Source organism: Lepidochelys kempii, chromosome 1 (assembly GCF_965140285.1).
Source record: "Lepidochelys kempii isolate rLepKem1 chromosome 1, rLepKem1.hap1, whole genome shotgun sequence".
NCBI classification, from domain to species: Eukaryota; Metazoa; Chordata; order Testudines; family Cheloniidae; genus Lepidochelys; species Lepidochelys kempii.
The window spans coordinates 118,622,748-118,645,159 of record NC_136380.1 but is presented as its reverse complement, the minus strand read 5'-3'; the positions used below and the strand labels follow the sequence as shown (position 1 = coordinate 118,645,159).

At 41.3% G+C, this 22,412-nt stretch overlaps 1 protein-coding gene across 7 annotated transcripts in view; it reads right to left on the bottom strand.

Moving 5' to 3' along the window:
* Positions 1–396: 396 nt before the first annotated feature.
* TBC1D8 (TBC1 domain family member 8) overlaps positions 397–22,412 on the bottom strand; it is a 73,984-nt gene continuing 51,968 nt past the window's right edge. For 3 of the 7 annotated variants that reach the window (XM_073351924.2, XM_073351942.2, XM_073351933.2), the window contains 14 exons: positions 20,882–21,076; positions 18,414–18,596; positions 16,983–17,133; positions 15,795–16,009; positions 14,713–14,830; positions 7,007–7,292; positions 6,307–6,436; positions 5,949–6,047; positions 5,545–5,613; positions 4,355–4,595; positions 3,126–3,191; positions 2,346–2,435; positions 2,077–2,177; positions 397–1,318 (listed from right to left, as the gene is read on the bottom strand). In XM_073351924.2, the coding sequence (XP_073208025.2) occupies positions 863–1,318; positions 2,077–2,177; positions 2,346–2,435; positions 3,126–3,191; positions 4,355–4,595; positions 5,545–5,613; positions 5,949–6,047; positions 6,307–6,436; positions 7,007–7,292; positions 14,713–14,830; positions 15,795–16,009; positions 16,983–17,133; positions 18,414–18,596; positions 20,882–21,076 (2,400 nt within the window). In that variant the 3' untranslated portion in view covers positions 397–862. Of the gene's footprint in view, positions 1,319–2,076; positions 2,178–2,345; positions 2,436–2,986; positions 3,192–4,354; positions 5,359–5,544; positions 5,614–5,948; positions 6,048–6,306; positions 6,437–7,006; positions 7,293–14,712; positions 14,831–15,794; positions 16,010–16,982; positions 17,134–18,413; positions 18,597–20,881; positions 21,077–22,412 lie in introns of those variants that run through there. The other 4 variants (XM_073351950.2, XR_012159833.2, XR_012159834.2 and 1 more) reach the window with 4 other exon arrangements.

The following is a 22,412-nucleotide window of genomic DNA, read 5'->3' as shown; positions in this document are numbered from 1 at the left end:
TCCCCCCCACACCTGTAGTTAAACTGCTGTAGGAAGTTGAGACCTGTATCCTCTAAAACATCTCGTTCTTGCCCGTCAGAGGCAAGATACTAAATTACATAGACCTCAGGTTCAATGCTCTGTGGCAATTTGTAAAAACAGTGTACATACAATTACTGGTTGTAGTGGCTAAGGGTACTTTTTTTTTTTTAATTAGGTCTCGTCTCTTCACTGATGCTTTTAGAAAAACATGAAGAGTAACTTGTGCAATATGGGCTACAACCCCCCCCCCACTTTGAAAAGTACTCTTTACAGAGGAGGGTTAGAGTGAGTGTCCTGCACATACCTCATGAGGTATTCCTGAGTTGAAGAGTTCAGACAGTACCCCTACTTCAAGTAAAGTCCAGTACAAAAAGATTTAATTGAAAAGTGCATGTTTTCACAGAACATCAGAAGCAGTCCATGTACACTTAGCAAGACATACAAATCTGAATACAATCAAAAATATTAAAATAGTTTCAATTACCAGCATTGAAACCAGTCTTCAGGATTAGTGCAAAGAAAAAACAAAACCCAAACCACCACATAAACTGCAGACAGTAGCTGAGAAGGGTTTTCCCCAATTAAAAAAAACAAGCTCTGTAACAAAACTCCTGGAGCCAGCTTCTGCTCTCCCACTATGTAATGGGTCTGCAGTGTCTTCACAGTGCAGACAGATGTTTCCTTTTACATTCAAAACAAGATCATCATAAATCAGTGGCACAAACTACACCCCCCCTTTAGCTTTTAAAGCTCTCAAACTGAAGAGCAAACAAAACGCCTTTCTTTGCAACATGTAGCTTTGGTGTAACTTCAGTGCGGTCAGTTTCAGGAAAATTTGCTACTATGTATTTTGTTTCATGTGTTCAGCTAGTGACTGCTCACTCATTCCATTTGGTTTGAGACAGTATTGATTTAGCTTTGCGTTCTCCAGTTTTGGTTTCAGTTCTAAAGGCTTTTCAAAGAAATTTACTAGTGACTGTTCAGTCAAGAGTGATGCTAAAATTTGTTCAAAGGAGATAGTCCAGTTCCCTTCAGTCCCAGGTAAAGATTGAGTCTCTGTAGGAGTAGTCTTCACAGTGTCAGTAAAAACAGTATCCTGGTCTGAGGCAGGGGCCTCAGCCTGTGTCTCCTCAGTAAATTCATCTGATCCACTTCCCAAGCTGCTGCTTCTTTGACCCACTTCTCCAATCTGAAGTAATAAAGTGGTCACAGTGGCAATGGCTTGATATAAAGAGTTTTCCTCTGGATCTTCATGAAACATGCTGTACAAGGTTTTGCAGAACTGGATGAATTCCCTCTAATAGGCAAGGGGAAATTATTGTAACAGGTCAAATTATTGATCGCACCATGTCACGGACACGGTACAATAGCTGTAAAAGTTTGGGCAGTAAGCATAAGGTGACGACAGGATTTTAGAGTACCATGCAGAAGCATCCTCACTTGTAAGCTCTTGCTACAAATTTAAGACATTTAGTGGTTTGATAAAATGCCAAAAAAAAAGTTACAAGGATGTACTCTGGCAGTTAGTAATACTTTCCTAATTTAAAGTGCCAAAGACTGGATTTCAAACAAGCCACGTGTGTCTGTGTGAGTGAGAGGGTATGTGTGTGGGAATCTGGGGAGGGAGATTAGGATTTCATGGGAATGGGGTAACATCTTCAGTCAACCCTGAAACTGACAGTGCATTAAGCACAACACAGGCGATCTAGGATCTGCATTTAGCTGCTTGTTGTTTTCGGCCTGTAGAAAACGTAGATATGGCTTGGACCTAGCTATTTGAGAAATTACCTCTTTCCCAGTACTACATTAGTGTATTTGCAGCCAGTGGAGGTACATGGGCTCTCAATTTACAAGAGAGACCGTTGCTGGTGGGGTGGTCAAGGGCCCCTACCCTTTTGGATTAGCTTCACCTGGTCCAAAGTAGTTCAAATTTTGGATCTAGTACACGGAGTAATTTTAGATTTGTTTGTGGTACCTGCCATTAGAAGGAGCTGCAGAGTTGAGCTCACACATTTTAAAAAGGTATTTTAAAATTACATCCTCAATATATAATACCTGGCTCATTTTTGGCATTGTTTTTTCAGTTTTCGTATCCTTCTCTTTGGCTAAATCTTTAAGCATCTGCTTCAGTTGCTTCTGGTAATCTACTGTATCACCTTGGGTGGGGAAAAAACACAAGCATTAGTTTTAATTCCATTGCAACAAATTCAAAAGCCAGAAACTGGAGAGGAGAAAAAACTTGACCCACAAAGAACTTAGACCTGGACAGCTCTATTATGTACATAATTATACGAACATAATTTTATAAATTTGACAGCACATACCATTTGTTTTTCCAAATACCAGTGGCCTCGAAGTAGACAATAAAGGATTCTTTAATGGTGACTGACTGTCTCTCTCATTTTCTGTGAGAGCTACCCAAAAAAATGAAACAGACTGAGATAGTTAGTGATACTTGACCTGGTGCATTGATAACTAAGAGCTTTATCGCATTTTAATCCCCTGAGCTCAGGAAGAAAACTAGCATTTATGCTAAAGCTGATATTTGCAGGTGATGGTTATTTAAACATTGCCTAGTTATGTCAGACTTTATCCTTGTGTTAAAACAAGCAGCTTATTGTAGTGGAGTAGCAGGAAATGTTGCCACAAGTAACACGTTAAAAAAAGCTTCACCCACGCTGTATAAAATATCACTCAAACTCTAGTCACCTAATCACATGTTAGACGGAGACTGTATCTCTGCAAGGTCAAACCAGTAGTGTATGCACAAATCTTTTCAATAAAAATAGAGTACCAACCCCTTAGAACTACCTCCTGAATGGAAAAAGGCCCGGAATCGATTGCAAGACATCTCAGAGTATAGCAGCTGTAAGCCACCTTGTTTATAGGAATACATCCACAAGTTTCAAAATTAAGCTACGAAGAGCTTTGACTGGAATTTTAAAAAATTGTAACTAACTAGCACCATTAGGTATGTAGAGTGCACATCCTCTCCTCTGAGCGAAGCCATGTCCATTCATTCAGCAACTTCTACTTCCCAAAGCATCTACTTATGGGGACTGGGAGAGGAAGGAAGGATGATCTTTTCCTTTCAAATTTCTTACCAGGAGGGATGTGCAGCCTGTATAACAGGTTTATCTTTTCATTCATTTCTCCATTGTACATAACATCTACAAGAGGAAAATAAACAGTGCACCAGAACATTTACTTCCACAGTTTAAAATAATCAGCTCTTTAAGCACAACAGAATGTTCAGATGTACATGCAGCCAGTGTATTAAAATGAAATATTTAAGCTGTGCCTGACCAGCAAGTAACCAGCTAGGTTGGTCTTATGCATAGCCCAACTGTTACTAACCATGAAACACATCTAATTTAGAAATATTTTGGGGCCACCATTTACTTCTTAATACTTCCCATACACCACCACTACCATCTTGTAGGATAAGAAGAGCAGTGAGGGATCCCCTATTTTATTTAAATAACCAATGCAGACAAGGTACTGTTTAATTTACTCAAAACATACTGTGAAGGGTTTTTTAAACTAGTCACATCCGCTGACATTAAGAGTGATACAGTGACGCAGCTCCGTATCAAAAGTCAGTTCTAGACATTAAGTGAGGAGATCTATGTTTGAATACTGGATTTGGCATCTCGCTACAGGTAAGGCAGTTTCAACTTTGGCAAGATATGGAGGTGCACAGCCTCATGCCATTCAGACACTAACTGCATCTCAGGAATACCCTAGCAAAGGAATCTAGTTCACTCCAGGTTGGGTTACAATTTTGGCATTCCAAGCACAGCCTGTGTACACGGAAAGAGGGGGTAGGCAGGAGGTTGCTGTGTAAGAGAAAAATAAGGCCCCCAAAGCTAGACCTAGGTGGGCTGAGATTCTCTACTGTTCTGCCCTTTAGTTACATAAAGGCTAAATGGATTATGAATCACAAAAGATACAAGGCAGCTCTCTCAACTGGGGAAAAAAACTAATATGAGAAAAGCGGATTTCTTAATCTCCAAATAGAAAAGAATGTTTAGACAATTTTACACCTGGTATGACTTCAAACATCTTTTCCTAGCAAAAATTAAACTTCCGGTGATTGAGAACTGTGAAGCATTTTAATATGATTTTTCAATCAGGTCCTTAGGTTGCCTTAGAATTCTGATTACTTCAAAGTGAAATCAGTACAGAAGAGAGATTAGCTAAACTGTACTCAAGAAAAAGATGTCCTTCTCTTACTTTGGCACACTAACTGAAGCCAGACCACCCTGCATCCCATCCCATCCCGCCACCAGCCCAGCCCAGGTGCCAGTTGGATTGTCGCAAAGGTAGCTACCTAAACAGCTAGCAAATCCTTTGAATTCGATGAGATGGTCCATATTTTCATCCAGAAGTCGGAATGTTCTTTCAGCTAAAATTTGAGTGTGTTCCCCACATGTCCATGGTGAGACAAGTTTATAAAGGTTAGTGAACTGCTGAGAGTCTATTCTGTACTGCTCAGCATAAGGCCGATTTGGGTCATGTCGCAGAATTACAGGTCTCATCCCTTGCCAGTAGCAGCTCATTAGATGTTCTCTCTAAAAGGAATCAGAAGCCGAAGAAAAGAAAGCATTATTACATAAACTATTAAGAATAGTAGTTGATACAGACTTAAATATTTTTTTAAAGGTATGCTGGAACGGTTAACCTCTTTTTGTAGGTGTGATGATACCAAGACAATTCCTAAGAAAAAACCACTGTTCAAGTCTCAAATCAGACAAGTTGTCTCATGATTTCCAACGGCTAATTAGTAGGTAATATTTTCAAAACTAGTAAGAGTTTTACAATATTTTCTCCCAATTACCTACTAGTTATTGCTGTAAGGTAAACAATACACAGACAAACAGGTAAATATCACATCATTACTAAAAAAAAAAAAGAACCATTTCAAAGAGAATAACACAAAACCAGGAAATTAAATTAGGAACAAGACAATTAAATAAGTTATTTATAAAATAAAATTGTCAAAGCTCAGAAAAAATTGTAAGTGAATGGAAAGGACTCCAGGTTAATTTTTTACTGAGAGGACCAGCCTCTAAAGAACATTAAGACGAAGAAAGTGAAGGGTTTTTTTGGTACTTAAGTTTTTTGCTGCTCAGCACAGAGACCAGAGGTTGCAGAGCTGTGCATTATTAAACCTGTGTGCAGACAGAAGTTGCTAGAGTACAACAGAACCTGATTTCATGCAGTCCTTTTTGTACTAAAGGTTAGAAGTGTCATGAGGTCCCTGAGACCCAATCCGAGCCCCACTGTCTTAAATGGTCATTAAATTTGCTCTCGATAATCTAGCTGAACAGCCACCTGAAGGGAGAAAAACAGCAAGGTAAGCATCTTATCCAAATGAGCACACCACTACTATTACAGTAATTCCCTCTTCCTGCAGTTCTTCACTGAAGCTCCAGTGTGAGCCCAAACAATGATCTGCAAACTAAACCCATAACACTGGAGTTTTCTGTCTTCATCCCTCTACTTTCCAGACATACCCACCTTAAACAAGTCATATAGTTCCTCTAAATCTTCAGGAAGAATTGAAACATCTGGGATGACAACTCTGAGCTTAAAGGGAAAGAAGGGAAAAGCACAGTGGTGAATACTAGCACTGGTATAAATGGCATGGTCAAGAAATGTGCCCTCCCACATTGTGCTCGATACAATTAAAAAAGGACAGCCAAGAACTGGAACATTTATGGTTCCATATTTCTTCCAGTCCCCCCTTTAAATCTACCTTAGGGACATTATGAATACAAGTGCAAAAAAGCACGGAGGCTAAAAAACATCAGATAACAGATCACCCTTAACTCACGCTATGGTGCCTTTTTAAATTTAAAGCAGCTTAATTAGAGTAATAGTAGTTTTAAAAAACCCCCGAAGTGCTAGAAAATTATACTCACCACATTTTGTTTGGTTGTATCCTCATGGCTTTGTAGAACACGAATCCGGTGTTTATAGCGCATATGCTCTATATGTTCCACAGAGTGGTCTCCGAATTTCTAGAATATAGGAATAAATTTTTTTAACTTTTCTGAAAATGTAAAAAGTGTGTAGTATTATTAGTCCCAGAAAAATGAGAGCATTTTAATATATTTAGTCTCTAGTTTATCAACCTAACTAGGTATTTATACCATGCCCATCATTGTGGTATCTGAGCCCCTTATCGAGGGGCTGAATTACCAGAGGGTTATGCTATGGAAACTCACACCTTTATTTCAGTATCACAGAAAATCCAGGAGATATCAAGTTTTATTTTACCTCATAGGAATCACGGATTAGGTCAGCTATTTCAGTCACTGGACAGGGCTCCTGATCATCACTGAAAAAAGCATGGTGATTGCCGATTGGAGGTAGAGGGCTTTCCTCATTTTTAACGTGATCTAAAAACCTAAAGGGAACAAAGCAATATAAACACAGACTACTTCACTGTGTTTGCTGTGAGCAGAATAAGAAGTAAGCATGATCTTCTGGCTCAAACTTAATGGAAATACACAGGTTTTTATGCTACTAAGCTTTTCAAAATGCCTTGACTATTACTCACACTATAACTGTGATCTAGCCAATAACTAAAGGCAGACACACACACACACACACACACCCCCGCCCCAAGGAAAAACGTTTCTGTCTCCACAAAGTCTGGGTCAAGAAGCTCCTCACTTGAAGGAAGAAGCTAAGAGCAGCAGTAAACAGTACACATTGATGCAGTCCCCTCAGTATTCGCTCAGTATTGCCAGGAAATTTCATAGGACTTCTATTAGCCAAATTTCCTAAAACTTTTGTTGAGATCAGGCACTGATGGGACAGCAGCAACAAGCCGAACTTGAGTTAGACGCTGCTGCATATGCCTATCCTATATTCTTTTCTTACTATTGATACCGTAGCCACATTCCTTTGTATTAGTTTTAAAGCAGAGCAATTTGAAAGTACTGTATAATTTGAAGTTCAGACAGGAGGATACCTGCTAAGAATCATCAAGGCATGCCCATCATCTTTGCTGTTACATAGTTCTGCTGCATTGGCTTCAAGAATAGCCAAGCCCAACTGGAAAATGGCTTTGATTCCATCGTAGAAGAAGCAGTCTACGACATTCACAGCACTTTCTAGGGGCATGATGCTGAGGAACAGGGTAAGGAACCATGAAAGGGAAATGGAAGCCAAGGTGGACAGATCTTTCATGTGTTCAGTCAGTTCTGGAAGTCGCTCCTTTATAAGCTCTTCGAATACTGATTGGTCTACCTGAGCACCTGTAAGTCACAATGAAACTATAGGGTTAGCTGAGGCGAAAGGATTTGTTTAGATCTACAGTTAACTGCAACTCAACAGCTGCCAAATCAACAGAATGAAATCTGAACCACCAAGATGTGTATGCACCTGAAACGAGTAACCATATTATCCTACAGTGATAAACCTCATCCCCCACCATTGTGTCATGTCTATACTACTTATTGTAAGTTCTTTTGCACAAGGCCTGTGTCATTTTCTGTTAAGTGCACGGCATCCTTTTGGGTGCTATAAAATAATAGCAGCAGCAGCAGCTATTTCATACGGACAATTTCCTACCTAAGTGCTAGCAAGAACAGTTTGAAAAGTGGATTACTGTTCAACTTGGGATTTATGCAATAAAAGCAAAGCAAAAAAACCCTTCCTTCCGGTGTATATAGTTCAGCACTCAACACACAAACCAACTGCAAACAAATGAGCAGAGGAGCAGCTGCACTGGAGTGGAAAATAAAAAGCTGCTCTTCAAGGAAGTATTTATTTGGTAAAAAGTAGGGTATTTATAAAAAAATAAAAAGGAGTACTTGTGGCACCTTAGAGACTAACCAATTTATTTGAGCATAAGCTTTCGTGAGCTACAGCCCACTGCATCCGATGAAGTGAGCTGTAGCTCACGAAAGCTTATGCTCAAATAAATTGGTTAGTCTCTAAGGTGCCACAAGTACTCCTTTTCTTTTTGCAAATACAGACTAACACGGCTGTTACTCTGAAACCTATAAAAAAATAGTAATTTCTTAGCATTCCCGGATGTAAGTTTTCCTTGGTGCCTTAAAGACCATCTTTCTAAGTGGAGCACATTCAGGCCCTGATCCTTCAATCTTATCTACTAGCCCACACCCCTGTGCCCATGAATAGCTTCACTGGAGTCCATGTGACTTCACATGTGTAAAGAATCAATGGTAGCAAATCAGATATGCGAGATCAGGGCCTTGGATTAAAGATGTTCACTGTATACAAAAAGGAGTTCTCTTTGCCAGTCATTTTCTGTATCCCCTCTACAGTTATTTCACGCAACCCATGTTTCTTCTCCCAGCCCAGATTCTCCTCTCCTTATCAGAAAGTTCTGCTTGCTATGAAATTCCTGGGTTAAAAATCAAGTTATACAAATCTCCATGATACATCACTCAAAACTTCTATTGCCCAAACGCAGAGCACATCCTGTATCACCTGTGACAGGAAGCCCAAAGCTTCAGCTTTCAAACCCAAATCCCAAAGCACTGGATACAGCAATTTTGTTTTTTAGGACTTTCTACATCAAGTCATAAGAAGGCACCCTAGTAGAGATGGGGAGTATGCAAATTATGCTACCATGGGAGATGGCCAGATCCAACCCTGATCCCAAGATGATTATAATAATTTGAATGCTAAGACCTCTTGAGAAACAAGACAGACACAATCCCCACCTCGCAGCGCATGCCATCTAATTCAGACCACAAACAGACAAAAAGGATAAGGGACAAGAGAGGAAGGGAACAGGTGACAATAAGATCACATGATTACTCAGCAAAACATGGACTCCACCTGACAGTTCCATTAAGTTTGTGTGTGTTTAACCTAACTCTCAGGCAAGGAGGCAGAGTGGATTTTTAGGAAGGATCTCAATGAGGAGGCAGAGGTAGCTTGGCAAACAGGGGTAGAGAAGGCATTTTGTGCCTGAGACACAGCATGGAGGATAGATATCAGATTTGTGAAGTCAGAAGTTTAATATTATACATTCATGAAGTGCTGTACATTTTAGAAAAGGCCATGTTATTAGAAATATTTAAATTGTGGCAGTGGCCCACCATGTCTATCTAAGGTACTTTTATGGCCCCCATATCAGTAGTATCTGAGCACCTTTAATGTATTTACCCATACAACACCCCATGAGGGAGGGAAGTGCTATTATCCCCATTTTACATATGGGAAACTGAGGCACAGAGGGGCAAAGTGACTTGCCCAAGATCATACAGGAAGGCTGTGGCAGAGCCAGGAACTGAACCCAGGTCCTCACTGTGCTAAAGCACGGTACAAACAGAAGATGAAAGCCAAAGACAAGACAAAACAAGTAGAGAAGACCAACAAGTCATGGTGGGAGATGAGGGAGAAAAGGTAACCAAAAAATGATAGGATACACCCAATTCTTAATCAACCAGGAGCAGTGTTCACAGCTTGCCACCTGCCTAGCCATTACTGGGGTTACACTTGCCTGTAAGCAACCCAGAAGAGGTGAGTTTGGAGGAAGTACTCGGAGGAGGAGGTGGCTGTGGCTCCGAGGCTTTTCCCACTTGAAAAGGGTGGCATGAAGAAAAGTGCTTGGAGCAGACTCAGGTGATCAAGGCTGCCATCAGTGGAGGAGGGAGAGGCCCTCACAATAAAGGTAAAAGATCAGGTACACAAGGTAGGGCTAATTTCTGAAAGTAAGAGCAAGAAGTCTCTCTGGTGCTGTCAGGGAGGGAGAGCTAGAGGAGGGAGTTAAGGGCTGTGTGTGGCACAGTCAGTGCAATGATTTTAGCAGCTGGATTTTGAGTGGACATGTTACTGTCACATGCCAAAGAGGGGATGTGAGGTTTTGGGTGTCAAGGTCAGAAAGAAAGATTACAGAATTTATGTGGCAAAATGATCCAAGCTTGGACAAGAATTTTGGCAGCGTGGGCAGAGTGGAAAGTCTAGATCTTGGAAACGTTGTACAGGAAGAAGCAATAACATTTAGACAAGGCCTGGATATGACAGTCAGAAGAGAGGGCCAAGTGAAAGATGAAGCCAAGATTACAAAATTGAGCAACAGGAAGAATAACACTGTTATCTGGCCTATGGGGGTGGGGCGGAGGGAGATCAGGAATTCCCCTTTGGTCATGTTAAGGGTTAGGGCACATCTTCAATGCAGAGTGAACTCGGGCTATTGGCACCTAGGTCTGAGCAGCCAGGTTTTTCATAGATTCCAAGGCCAGAAGGGACCATTGTGATCATCTAGTCTGACCTCTTGCATTACACAGGCCATAAAACTTCCCACAATAATTCCTAGAGCAGAGCTTTTAGGAAAAAACATCCAATCTTGATTTTAAAATCGTCAGTGATGGAGAATCCTTCATGACCCTTGGTAAACTGTTCCAATGGTTAATTACTTTCACTGTTAAAAATGTATACCTTATTTCCAGTATGAATTTGTCTAGCTTCAACTTGCAGCCATTGGATCATATTATACCTTTCTCTGCTAGCCTGACAAGCCCGATTTGTTCCCCATGCAGATACTTATAGACTGTAATCAAGTCACCCCGTAACCTTCTCTTTGTTAAGCTAAACAGATGGAGCTCTGAGTCTATTGTTACAAGATATGTTTTCTAATCCTTTAATCATTCTTGTGGCTCTTCACTGAACCATCTCCAATTTATCAACATCCTTCTTGAATTGTGGCCACCAGAACTGGATACAATATTGTGGCGGTCCCATCAGTGCCAAATACCAAGGTAAAATAACTTGTCTACTCCTGCTTGAGATTCACCTCTTTATGCATCCCAGAGTTGTGTTAGCTCTTTTGGTCACAGTGTCATATTAGGAGTTAATTACCCACCACAACCCCCAAATCTTTTTCAGAGTCACTACTTCCCAGGATAGAGTCCCCCATCCTGTAAGTATAGCCTACATTCTTTGTTCCAAGATGTATATATTTAGCTACATTAAAGTGCATATTGTTTGCTTGTGTCCAGTTTACCAAGTGATCCAGATTGCTCTGTATCAGCGAGCTGTCTCTTCACTACTTGCCACTACCCAATTTTTGTGTAATCTACAAACTTTATCAGTGATGATTTTATGTTTCCTTCCAGGTCGTTGATAAAGATGTTAAACAGAGTAGGGCCAAGAGCCAGTCCCTGTTGAACCTCACTGGAAACACACCCACTTAATGATGATTCCCTGTTTACAAATACATTTAGAGACCTATCAGTTTGCCAGTTTTTAATCCATTTTATGTGTGCTATGTTAATTTTATATCATTCTAGTTTTTAATCAAAATGTGCATTACCAAATCAAATGCCTTACAGAACCCTAAGTATATTACATCAACATTATTACTTTTATCAACCAATCTTATCAAAAAAGATATCAAGTTAATTTGATGGGATCTATTTTCCATAAACCCATGTTGATTTGCATTAATTACTTTACCCTCCTTTAGTTCTTTATTAATCGAGTCCTGTATCAGCCACTCTATCATCTTGCCTAGGATTGATGTCAGGCTGACAGGCCTATAATTACCGGGTTCATCCTGTTTGCCATTTTTAAAAATTGGCATAACATTAGCTTTCTTCCAGCCTTCTGTAACTTCCCCAACGCTCCAAGACTTTTTGAAAATCAACATTAATGGTCCAGCGAGCTCCTCACCCTGCTCTTTTAAAAAACTCTTGGATGCAAGTTATCTGGACTTGCTGATTTAAAAATGTCTAACTAGTAAATTCTGTTTAACATCCCTCAGAGATGCTAGTGAAATGGAAAGGGTATTATCACCATATGATGAGACCAGATCATCTGTTTTCCCCCAAATACAGAACAAAAATATTTATTGAACATTTCTGTGTTTTCTGCATTATTACTGATAATTCTACCATTTCCCTCTAGTAATGGACTAATAGCATTTTCAGAATTCTTTTTATTCCTAATATATTTTAGAAAACTCCTAACTCAGGTGTGACCAGCCACCCTGCAAACCCATACCCCCCAAGAGGGTCCACTCAGCTGCACCCACACTGGTGCTGCTCTCACTAGGGTGAGACATTACGACTTCTAAGAACATAGAATCATAGAATATCAGGGTTGGAAGGGACCCCAGAAGGTCATCTAGTCCAACCCCCTGCTCAAAGCAGGACCAATTCCCAGTTAAATCACATGTCACAGGGTTCTTAGTGCTGCAGTAAATGAGCTACAATTCTTTCCCAGTGAATTGTGGGAGAACTTGTCTGTCCTTCTGGGCACACAGGAAGAACTGTGGGAAGGCACTGGAGGACTATCATCACTCAAGTGGTTTAGCCTATGTCCACAGTGCAAAGTGGGCAGGAAATCAGCCTGAGTGTAAGCAGCACTTGAGTTTTAGCCTAGAGCCCAGGATGGCCCAGCTAGCTTGGATGTAAAGCACCACTACGCTTAGGTAATAGAGTTTTGCATGGACAGGAATCAAATTAGGGAAATCATCTGAGTAAAAGCTCAAGTTAACTCTGCAGTGAAGACAAGCCCTTAGTTCAGGGGTGGGCAAACTTTATGGCCCGAGGGCCACATCGGGGTGTGAAACTGTATGGCGGGCCGGGTAGGGAAGGCTGTGCCCCCTAAACAGTCTATCCGACCCCTCCCACTTCCCGCCCTGACTGCCCCGCTCAGAACCCCCCCGACCCATCCAACCCTCTCCCCGCTCCTTGTTCCCTGACAGCCCTCTTCTGTGACCCCTGCCCCCAACCACCCCCCGGGACCTGATCCCCTATATAACCCTCCCTGCTCCCTGTCCCCTGACTACCCCGATCCCTATCCACACCCCTCCCCCCAACAGGCCCTCTTACCCCACCCCCTATCCAATCCCTCCTGTTCCTCCCCCCTCCCCTCCGAATCTCTGCCCTATCCAACCACTCCCTGTCCCCTGACTGCCCCCCCGGGACCCTCTGTCCCATATCCAACCCCCCTGGCCCCAGCCTCCTTACCATGCTGCTCAGAGCAGCATGTCTGGAGCCGTGCTGCCCGGCCAGAGCCAGATGCTCTGCCCTGCAGGAGTGCGCAGCTCCACCGCCCAGAGTGCTGCCCGCACAGCAGCATCACTATGGGGGAGAGGGAACAGCGAGGGAGAGGCTGGGGACTAGCCTCCCCAGCCAGGAGCTCAGGGGCCAGGCAGGATGGTCCCATGGGCCGGATGTGGCCTGTGGGCCGTAGTTTGCCCACCTCTGCCTTAGTTGACGGCTGGAGGGCCACAAGGAGCTATCAGAAAGACAGGCTGAGATTTTAGTTTGGATGGAAGGAGGCAAATCTAGAGTTGAGAGGCAGACCTGCAGGTCATCAGCATCAAAATGGTAGTGAAAGCCATGTTCGCAGTTGAGGAGCAGGTTCTGACTGATGGGACACAACGGTGCCTAATCACCAGCTGAGAATGAAACACTTTGCCACTGTGTAGGTCGTATCAACTACCACACCATTAACCTTTCTGCTAGCTGACCCTAGAGCAATACTCCTCTCACTTAAACTAAATGCCTGCACTTATCCCTATTCAGTGATCAGGGGATACAAGCACTAAGGCTAGCAGTAAAGACAGAAAAATGAATAAAACTCAACATAAAGCAAATAGCTTCAATTTAAAAAACAGTTTGGGAAGGACAAGCAAGTGCAAACAACGGAATTTTTTTTTTTTAACAGTACATGCCTAAGATTAGTGTATAAAACGGGTCATTGCATCTGCAGCCAAGCACTGTGCATGTAGTTACACCTTTTCACACAAGCAACTTAAATGCACATTTCTGAAAGTTTGACCTACTGTGTCTTAAAGGTACCTTCGCTGCAGAACAAGCAGACACATCCGGCATGGCACACTGTAGAGCACAAGATGCATAAAGGGTGGAAGTTACCATTTCCCAACTTTGCTTCTCCCACCACTGTATACTCTGAAGCCCAAGAAACATGGGGTTGAGATCAGCTCTTTCTCCAGGGTAATTTTAGACACAATCCTATATTCCTCCAGCACTCTGATATCACAGGCATGTCAGATACGAGATAATTACCACAACATATACTTACATATGCCATCCATACAGCTGGGGGAAACATCCCAATAACACTCAATACTTTACAGTAACACAGATTAGCAAGTAGCTAGCCTGTTTTTAATTAAAAGTGTGCAAGGTTTAACACTTGTGGCATAAATGGACCATCTCCCTGATCAGCAAAAGAAAATGACTGCAAAGCCGAGATGTACTTCTGTAATTTTTTTTTTTTACTAATCTTGAAATATTTCAGACAGACTCAGTGAAACCTGTAATGAGCAAACAGCAATTACACAAATATGAATGGTTTCAGAGTAACAGCCGTGTTAGTCTGTATTCGCAAAAAGAAAAGGAGTACTTGTGGCACCTTAGAGACTAACCAATTTATTTGAGCATAAGCTTTCGTGAGCTACATCCGGATGCCCGATGAAGTGAGCTGTAGCTCACGAAAGCTTATGCTCAAATAAATTGGTTAGTCTCTAAGGTGCCACAAGTCCTCCTTTTCTTTTTTTACAAATATGAATGGTGCTCTCACATACCAATTCACACACGGTATTCTGAACAGCTGTAAACAAAATCCGAATTGGAAGGTTTTTCTCGTCCTGGTGCCTTGCAGTATTTCACTCCCTCATTCTCAGTGTAATATTTCAGTGAAAGAGTGGGAGAGAGACAAGCTTACCTATCACTCGGTGATTAAAGTAATCTGGCAGCATCCTCTCACACACAGCAACCAGCAGCCAAAAAGCTTCCTCCTCTTTGGCATACAACAACAACACAGAGGTCAAAATATTCATAGACTGTTATGAAGTCAAAGAAGAAAATGGGATGTATTAGCTGCAGAACCACCCCTTTCTCCAACAACAGGGCTGCTTTAAAAAACAACAATAAAACTTTTCAGATAAAACATTAATTAATTGGCAGGAGAAATGCCTTTCACCCCCAGGGCTCCCACAGTCTGACAGCTTACCACAGAACACTGCTCTCTTTACTGTGGAGATATTAATTTTGAGGGAGAGAAGGGGAGAGACTAATTATATTATTGCAATCCAGCTAAGAATTTAAGCCATAGGGGGATTTGAAAGTTATACATGCCACTCTTCATATGGGGCAACATGAACCAACTATGCAAAACACAGCATAATATTTGTCAAGACGCAAAATGGGCATCCGTGTCATAACATGGGGTTTTTTGCCTCTGTAGAGGTGTCTGCATGGAAGATAAGGGAGCTGGCTCATGGGTCTAGAACTACACTACTCCCCTGGTCAGAACTCATGAGGGGAGGCGGAGACATTATTAGAGCCAATAGGTTGCAATTACACTGCACTGGTGCTATGTACTTGCCACCAGTCTGGGAAGAGGAGGATTTCAGCTTACCAAATCCCTGCACAGGGTCCCCTATGTGAAGCTCATCTTCGTAGGATGGTTCACTTTGCTCACTGGCTGAGCACTGCATGAGATAACTTGCACTCAGCACTAACAACAGTAGTGGGAACTTATTTTTGACTCTCAATGAAAATTCTGAACATACACAGGGAACAAGTCTGAGTCAGAAAGGGCCATTTTTACATACTTGTTTTTCAGAGTAAAACTACACAACATTTAAATTATTCTTTCATTATGTATGCAATAAATCAAAGCATGTTATTTATAACAACGCCATTGCAAAACACACAGAGGAGATAACAAAACTGAGTAAGCAGAGAATTCCTCTAGAGAGAGAGAGCATTAACATACTTTTCCACATGCTAATAAGTCTTCACCTGGCAGTATCCTATTTTGGGGTTCCTATGTGCATAAGCTGTCAGAACTCTCCTCAAGGCTGCTATCCCAGTTTCATTCTGGAAGGCTGGGTGCTCAGGCAATGAGCGATGCAGGTCACGTTCAATCTCCTCTGTTGCTATGCAACACTTGCCCATTGACACCTCCACTAAATTTCCGTAGTAACCAGGATGGGAGGCAAGATCAGTTACAGCATCTGAAGGCAGCAGTAAGAGGAAAACATGAGGAGGTTAAAAGAGGATTTCAGGTACAGTGTAATGTCATTAAGTGAATTGTTTATCAAAAGAACAAACGTGAAGAGGTTTTTTTCCCAAAGGTCTATGAAATTAGACATTACTTGCATTTAGTAAACCCCTGAACCTAAAAAGGAGATAAAATACTAGTACTGATTTTCCAAGGTGCAATGTTTGCATAGAAAATGAAACAGCTATTACTAAAGCCTAAATCACACAGTAGAAGAAAAAACCGCTTGGTACTGACTTTGTACTGTGAAACATCCCCTGCTAAAAGCATTGCTAGGATAAATTTATTCAGTATTGAATGTAATGTTCAAAAAGAAAAAACTCCAAAAATAAAAGTATGCAATCCTTGCAAATGTGTCTGAAACTGGACCCGACAAATTGGAGATCACATTGTAGAGAACAATCCTGCTCAGACAGGGCAATGAACAAATTTACTCGGTAAGTCTTTTCCAGCTATAGATTCCTGCCAGTGCTTTAAGGGAAGCAGCAGCACTGTAGATCTAAAGATGTCATAACTTCAAAATAGTTAGATTTAGCTCAGATTAAATCAATACTTATATTATAGTCTAATTGTTGCCTTAAAAAGAACATTATTTCATAAAGACATGATGGCATTTTATGCTAATTACATTGACAAAATTGCCATTATTTCTGCGCACCACTAACCAGTTATGAGACACAAAATAAAAATATCTTACTGTTCTATCTAGGTATTTATACAGATACTATCCCAACAGTAGCTGAGCACCAATCCTTCCTTCCTTTCCACTAGAGAATGTGATGGGATTACGTGCCAAAATATCCAGCTTGGACACAGTGTTCCTTTGCTGAAGAACGATCTTATGGAGCTTTCTTGCCTAACTGCATCTGTAGTTACGTTCAGCCCTGGATCCTGGCTATATCCAAGATATATTACAGAGTTCTCACCTGAAAAGAGGAGCCAGAGTTTGCCTCGTAAAGATTCTGGGATTCCCATTGCAACAAGTTTTCTAATCTTCTCTGTGCGAAACATACACACAGTTCTGCCATATTCTGCAAAATGGTCATTCCACAATCTCTCTTTTATTTGTTCCCTGGACTGGAAATCAGAGGATACGTTTTAAAACAAGCAGTGTGCTTTTAAGGTCTAATATACAAAAAATGTTAAATACCCCCAATTTTCCTCTTTCATAAGGATTTCTTTTGGACCAGAAAATGTGGTAATAGACATGGGAGATCTACTTTAAGGGGCAAATTCTGCCCCATTCTGCCCTTGGAGAGGAACTTGTGCAGTCCCACAACCCAAGGTAAGAGCAACACTAGGCAAGACAATGAGAGCCCCATTGTGTGCCAGAGCCCAGCTCCATAGGGACTGCCTGCGAGTTAGTGCAGCACAGGGATCCACTGGTCCTTTTTTTTCCTCTCTCACAGCCTTTAGGCTGAAGCAGCTCCACTCTGCAGCTGGGGAGAGGAGGTGCTAGTGTTGTGCTTTGGCCACTACTTCATGCTTTCTCTCACTACAAAGCTGCCAGAGGTCACAATTACTTCTCAGAAGGAGCCTGCAGCAGCTCGACATTCATCGGGGGAGCCTGGGCAGCAGGGCCCCTTTCCCACATTCATGAAGTGGACAGAAGGCTTCCCAAAAAGCCTTCAAGAAATCTCCAGCCATGGTTCTCACAGACCCAAAAGATTAGTTCTTGTGACTGTGAATAACCACGATTATCCTAAAGATCACAAGTAAAAGGGCAAACTTATTTTAAATGATAGTAGCACTGACAATAACTGTACCAGGCTCCCCAAATCAATTGGGAGTCTGAGGGAGCAGAGACAACTGTGGACTCCACAGGCCCATAAAGCTAATTTTGTTTTGCTTTTTAAAGGGAGAGCTACACTGCTACCAGGAATACTATGAGTCCTTTGCTTGATCCACTAGCTCATTACAACTCTGGTAAGATAGCACTGCTGAGAGGCAGTAGTAATAAGAAAGCCTGATAAAGTACAAGTGCTGCAACTATGCAGACGGATCCAACACCTCCTCTCTATCAAAACACCATTTTCAAAAATTCACACATTTGTGGTTGTGACATCATGTGAAAACAAGAGTGTGAAGAGACACCAGTTTTTACGTATTGGGGGAGGGGTGGTAAATAAATATTTTGGGGGTGGGATGAGAAAAGAGCCAGGCAGGCAAAGTTGTGCGAACAAACAAAGAAGCTTACTATAGTTTAAACTCAAAACACACACAACCACACTTACACTTTCCTGGCTATATATAGTTCACTTTATTAAAAGAGAGGGTTTGGCCAAACGAGTTACCATAGTTATTTTTAAGACTTATTTTTAAAAGCTACTTTACAACTGCACCCCAGCTGTACATACCATCCTAAAGTCATTCCCTTCAGCTCCGGACTGGTGAAACACTGATCTTAGTGCCTCTGCATTTAACAAATGACTGCTCTCCTTTTCACCTTCACTCTTGTCTTTGCTTTGGGACGCCACCATTCCCAAATCCCGGGACTCGCAGTCACTGAACACACATGTTGAATGAAACACGAGAGAGTTCTTGCAACATAGAATTGAAGAAAAATAATTTTTGGAAAGAGTTTAAAAAACTGTACTGTATGTATAATGTTTGAGACAACAAGAGCCAACACAAACTAGTGAAGCAGGTAACTTTGTTATAGTCTTAACTTTTGCCCAAATTGGAAAATTTTTACCTAAAATTAAGTACCAAGATCCACAGTTAGGCACCTAATTAATAATGGACTAATTAGTAGTTTTGCTGAGCACTTGCAGTCACTACGTAAAGTCAATGGGAGCTGTAGGTGATCAGCACCACTAGATCAGGACTCCATTGCTACCTTCTCCCATATTTTTTAGGAAGGAACAGGAAGTGTTTTTCTATTCTTTTTTAGAGATAAGTTAGCTAGTAGCCTTTACAACTGTGCTACTCCATAGTCTGGATTTAGTGGGGACAATCCCAGGTTTTTATAAACTGTCCCAACACCCTAGCACGGTAGCCAGAGCTCCAGGACAGACACATACAGATCATCCCGTGTCTCCCGGGGTTGAGTTCCAAGTGGGATTATCATGCAGGTAGTGGAAAGTTAGCTATGGTGAGGCCTTAGAAGGTAACCAGACAGCAGCCCAGGATTCAACCTGTGGCAGGTCAGTTTTCACATCAAATAATTAGTGAATTTTTGGAGTACCAGAAACCGTTACTGAATTGATTGAGGGGAGTGGGGCAGGACGGATGATTTTTGAAACAGAGTGAGCATTAGTTTAAGGAAAAGACTGATTTTTCATACTGGGGAGGAACAACACAGGAAAGTGAACAAGGAGAAGTCTGAAGGCCCCCTGATGTGAGGGGAGGGAAGTTCTCCACAGCCTTATTCCTCAGTGGGGAGACACCATGTGGGAGAGGCCTCCTAGAGACAAGAAGGGAAGGGTAGAAATGCTACTTCCTGAAAAATGCTGAGTTCCTGGCAGCTTAGCTGAATCCCAAGTCTTTGAGGTCATGAGAACTGACACTCAGACTGAAACTGCCTGTAATCCTCTAGGATATGAAAGTGTCATGCTCTGCCCTGCACTCCCACTTGGGATTCCTAGAGTCTCAACTTTCTTCCCCAAGACTGTCCCAGGAAAACCTTTTGAAATACAAGCAGTAATGCTCTCACTTCAGCAAGTACTTGTTATCTGTCACTCAGTGTTTCTTAGCTTCCTGGTTAAATATTGAGCATTTTTGGTCCTGCACAAAGAATAAAATACCCTGATGGTTTATACAATACAGTAGAAAAGAATTTACTATAGATTAATTCAAAAGATACTATACCAAACACACAGTTAATTAGCCTACAGTTTATGAACACCATAGGAAAAAACCTCATTACATTAATCCGTAAGAAGTTACTCGTAAATTGTAAATCACAGAATCATAGAAACATAGGACTGGCAGGGATCTTGACAGGTCATCTAGTCCAGTCCCCTGCCCCAAGGCAGAACTACATTTCTAGACCATCCCTGACAGGTGTTTGTCTAATCTGTTCTTAAAAACCTCCAATGACGGAGATTCCACAACCTCCCTTGGTAATTTGTTCAAGTGCTTAACCACCCTGATAGTTAGGAAGTTTTCCCAAACTAACCTAAATCTCCGTTGCTGCATTTTAAGCCTATTACTTCTTGTCCCGTCCCCAGGGAAAACAATTTATCACTCTCCTTTTCTTAAGGATCTTTTACGTCGTAGGACACTTATGTCCCCCCTCATTCTCTTAAACAAACCTAGTTTTTTCAATCTTTCCTCATAGATCATGTTTTCTAGACCTTTAATCATTTTTGTTGCTCTCATCTGGACTTTTTCCAATTTGTCCACACCTTGCCCAAAGTATGGTGCCCAGAACTGGACATAATAGTCCAGTTGAGGCCTTATCAGCACTGTGTAGAGAGGAAGAATTTCTTCTTGTGTCTTGCTTTCAACACTCCTGCTAACACATCCCAGAATGATGTTAGCTTTTTTTGCAACAGTATTACATTGTTGACTCATATTTAGTTGGCGATCCACTATAACCCCCAGATCCTTGTCTGCAGTACTCCTTCCATTTCACATTTTGTATTCAATTTGTGCAATTGATTATTCCTTCTTAGTACTTTGCATTTGTCCTTATTAAATTTCATCCTATTTATTTCAAACCATTTCTATAGTTTGTCACCATCATTTTGAATTCTAATCCTGTCCTTAATCACAGGCTTCCGACCAATTTTCTGCCCTAGTTATGATTTTAGGAGATGCTGGACAAAAGGCTAAGTATCATCATCATTATGCAATTTGAAACAGATCAAATGTTTAGTACCGTTTCTTTTTTTTCCAAGCAGTTATAGTACACTGGGTTGCTGGTGTTGACTTGTTTTAGTCTCAGAAGCAGGTTCTCCACCATGCTATCCCTGTCCTTCAACTCAATGAACTGAAAGGCCATCTTGCTCCTTATACTAATAATGATGGGATTGGGAAGGAGACTAGTGTCCTCCATCTTCTCTATACTAACCACCTATTCCAAAAACATGACAGAAAATGTATTAGTCACCATTCAAATACACTCTCTGATATACTGTACATGCACTGAAATGTACATAAAGGGATATATTTCTTTGCACACTGATATTATGACCATTCAGATTGTCTAAATGGTCAGATACATCCTAAAGATCAAGACCGATTAAATTTTCTTTACTTTAGACAGATGACCTTACCCCCTTCAGTCTAAAGATTTTCAAGAGTAACTTGTGATTTTGAATGCTCAACTTAAGACATCTTAAAGAAGCCTGATTTTCAAAAATCTGAGCACCCACCTTCGGACGTTCATGCCAGATTAAGGTATCCCAAACTGGGCACTCAGAATCATTATGCTACTTTTTAAAATCTTGGCAAACAGCTATGGTTTTGCCGACATTTAAAACAACAATTGGAATGGGATCAAAATAACCAAATTCTTGAGGAAATACAGAGTTTCTGACCAATAGCATTGAATTAAGTTTTTAACCCTGTGAGCCTAACAGTTTTTGATAGATATGAAATTAAAAAGCCTTTGTCTCCAATTATGTACATTACATCACTTGTTTTCCACAAGTTTTCAGATGCTGTGTCACTACAAGTCACTGCTAGGGTCAGGATACCATTTAGAAGTTGCTGTTATTGGTTCAGGATGAAAGTAGAGCTTCATCATTAAGAGATCACAACTGCAGGCACAGGGATTGAAAAAAAAAATTTAAAAATCAAACAGCATCCCACTCCAGTGCATTTAAAATAGCTGATTGGCAGTTATTACTTGCCATCCATGAGCCAGACAAAGGCTAAATGAAATATACTGAAATGTTCATAATACTTGAAGGCCAGACTTCTTGCAGTGAGGGGGAAATGCCACTTAATTCTGCTGAAAGCAGAAACCAATTCTATTGATTCTACACCAGAGTGCCAAGAAGTAAATTTTGTCTCCAAAAATCTCCATTAGATAAAAACGTACAAGTCTTTTTTAAAAGACTGGACTATCGTGTCTGTGTTGGAGACCTGTGTGTCGGCACCGCATCCAGAGCCCCCTGCTTCCCTCAGCTCCACAGGACAATCCACTGCCAATCAGTAGTCCCTTGTGTGTGGAATCCCCACAGGCTTGGTTGGGGGAAGACTGCATGGAATGGAGGGAAAGATGCCTCTGTATCTTATCTGCATGTGTGTTCAGCACCCAATGGGGCCCCAATCCTTGAAACGTTTGGGTGCTACCACAGTTAATAAAATAAATAAAACTGGCACTCCCTCTTTCCATACCTCTACCTTGGGACTTTCCCAGTTCACATCCCCCTGCCTACTGAGGGGGGATTGGGAAAATTTGG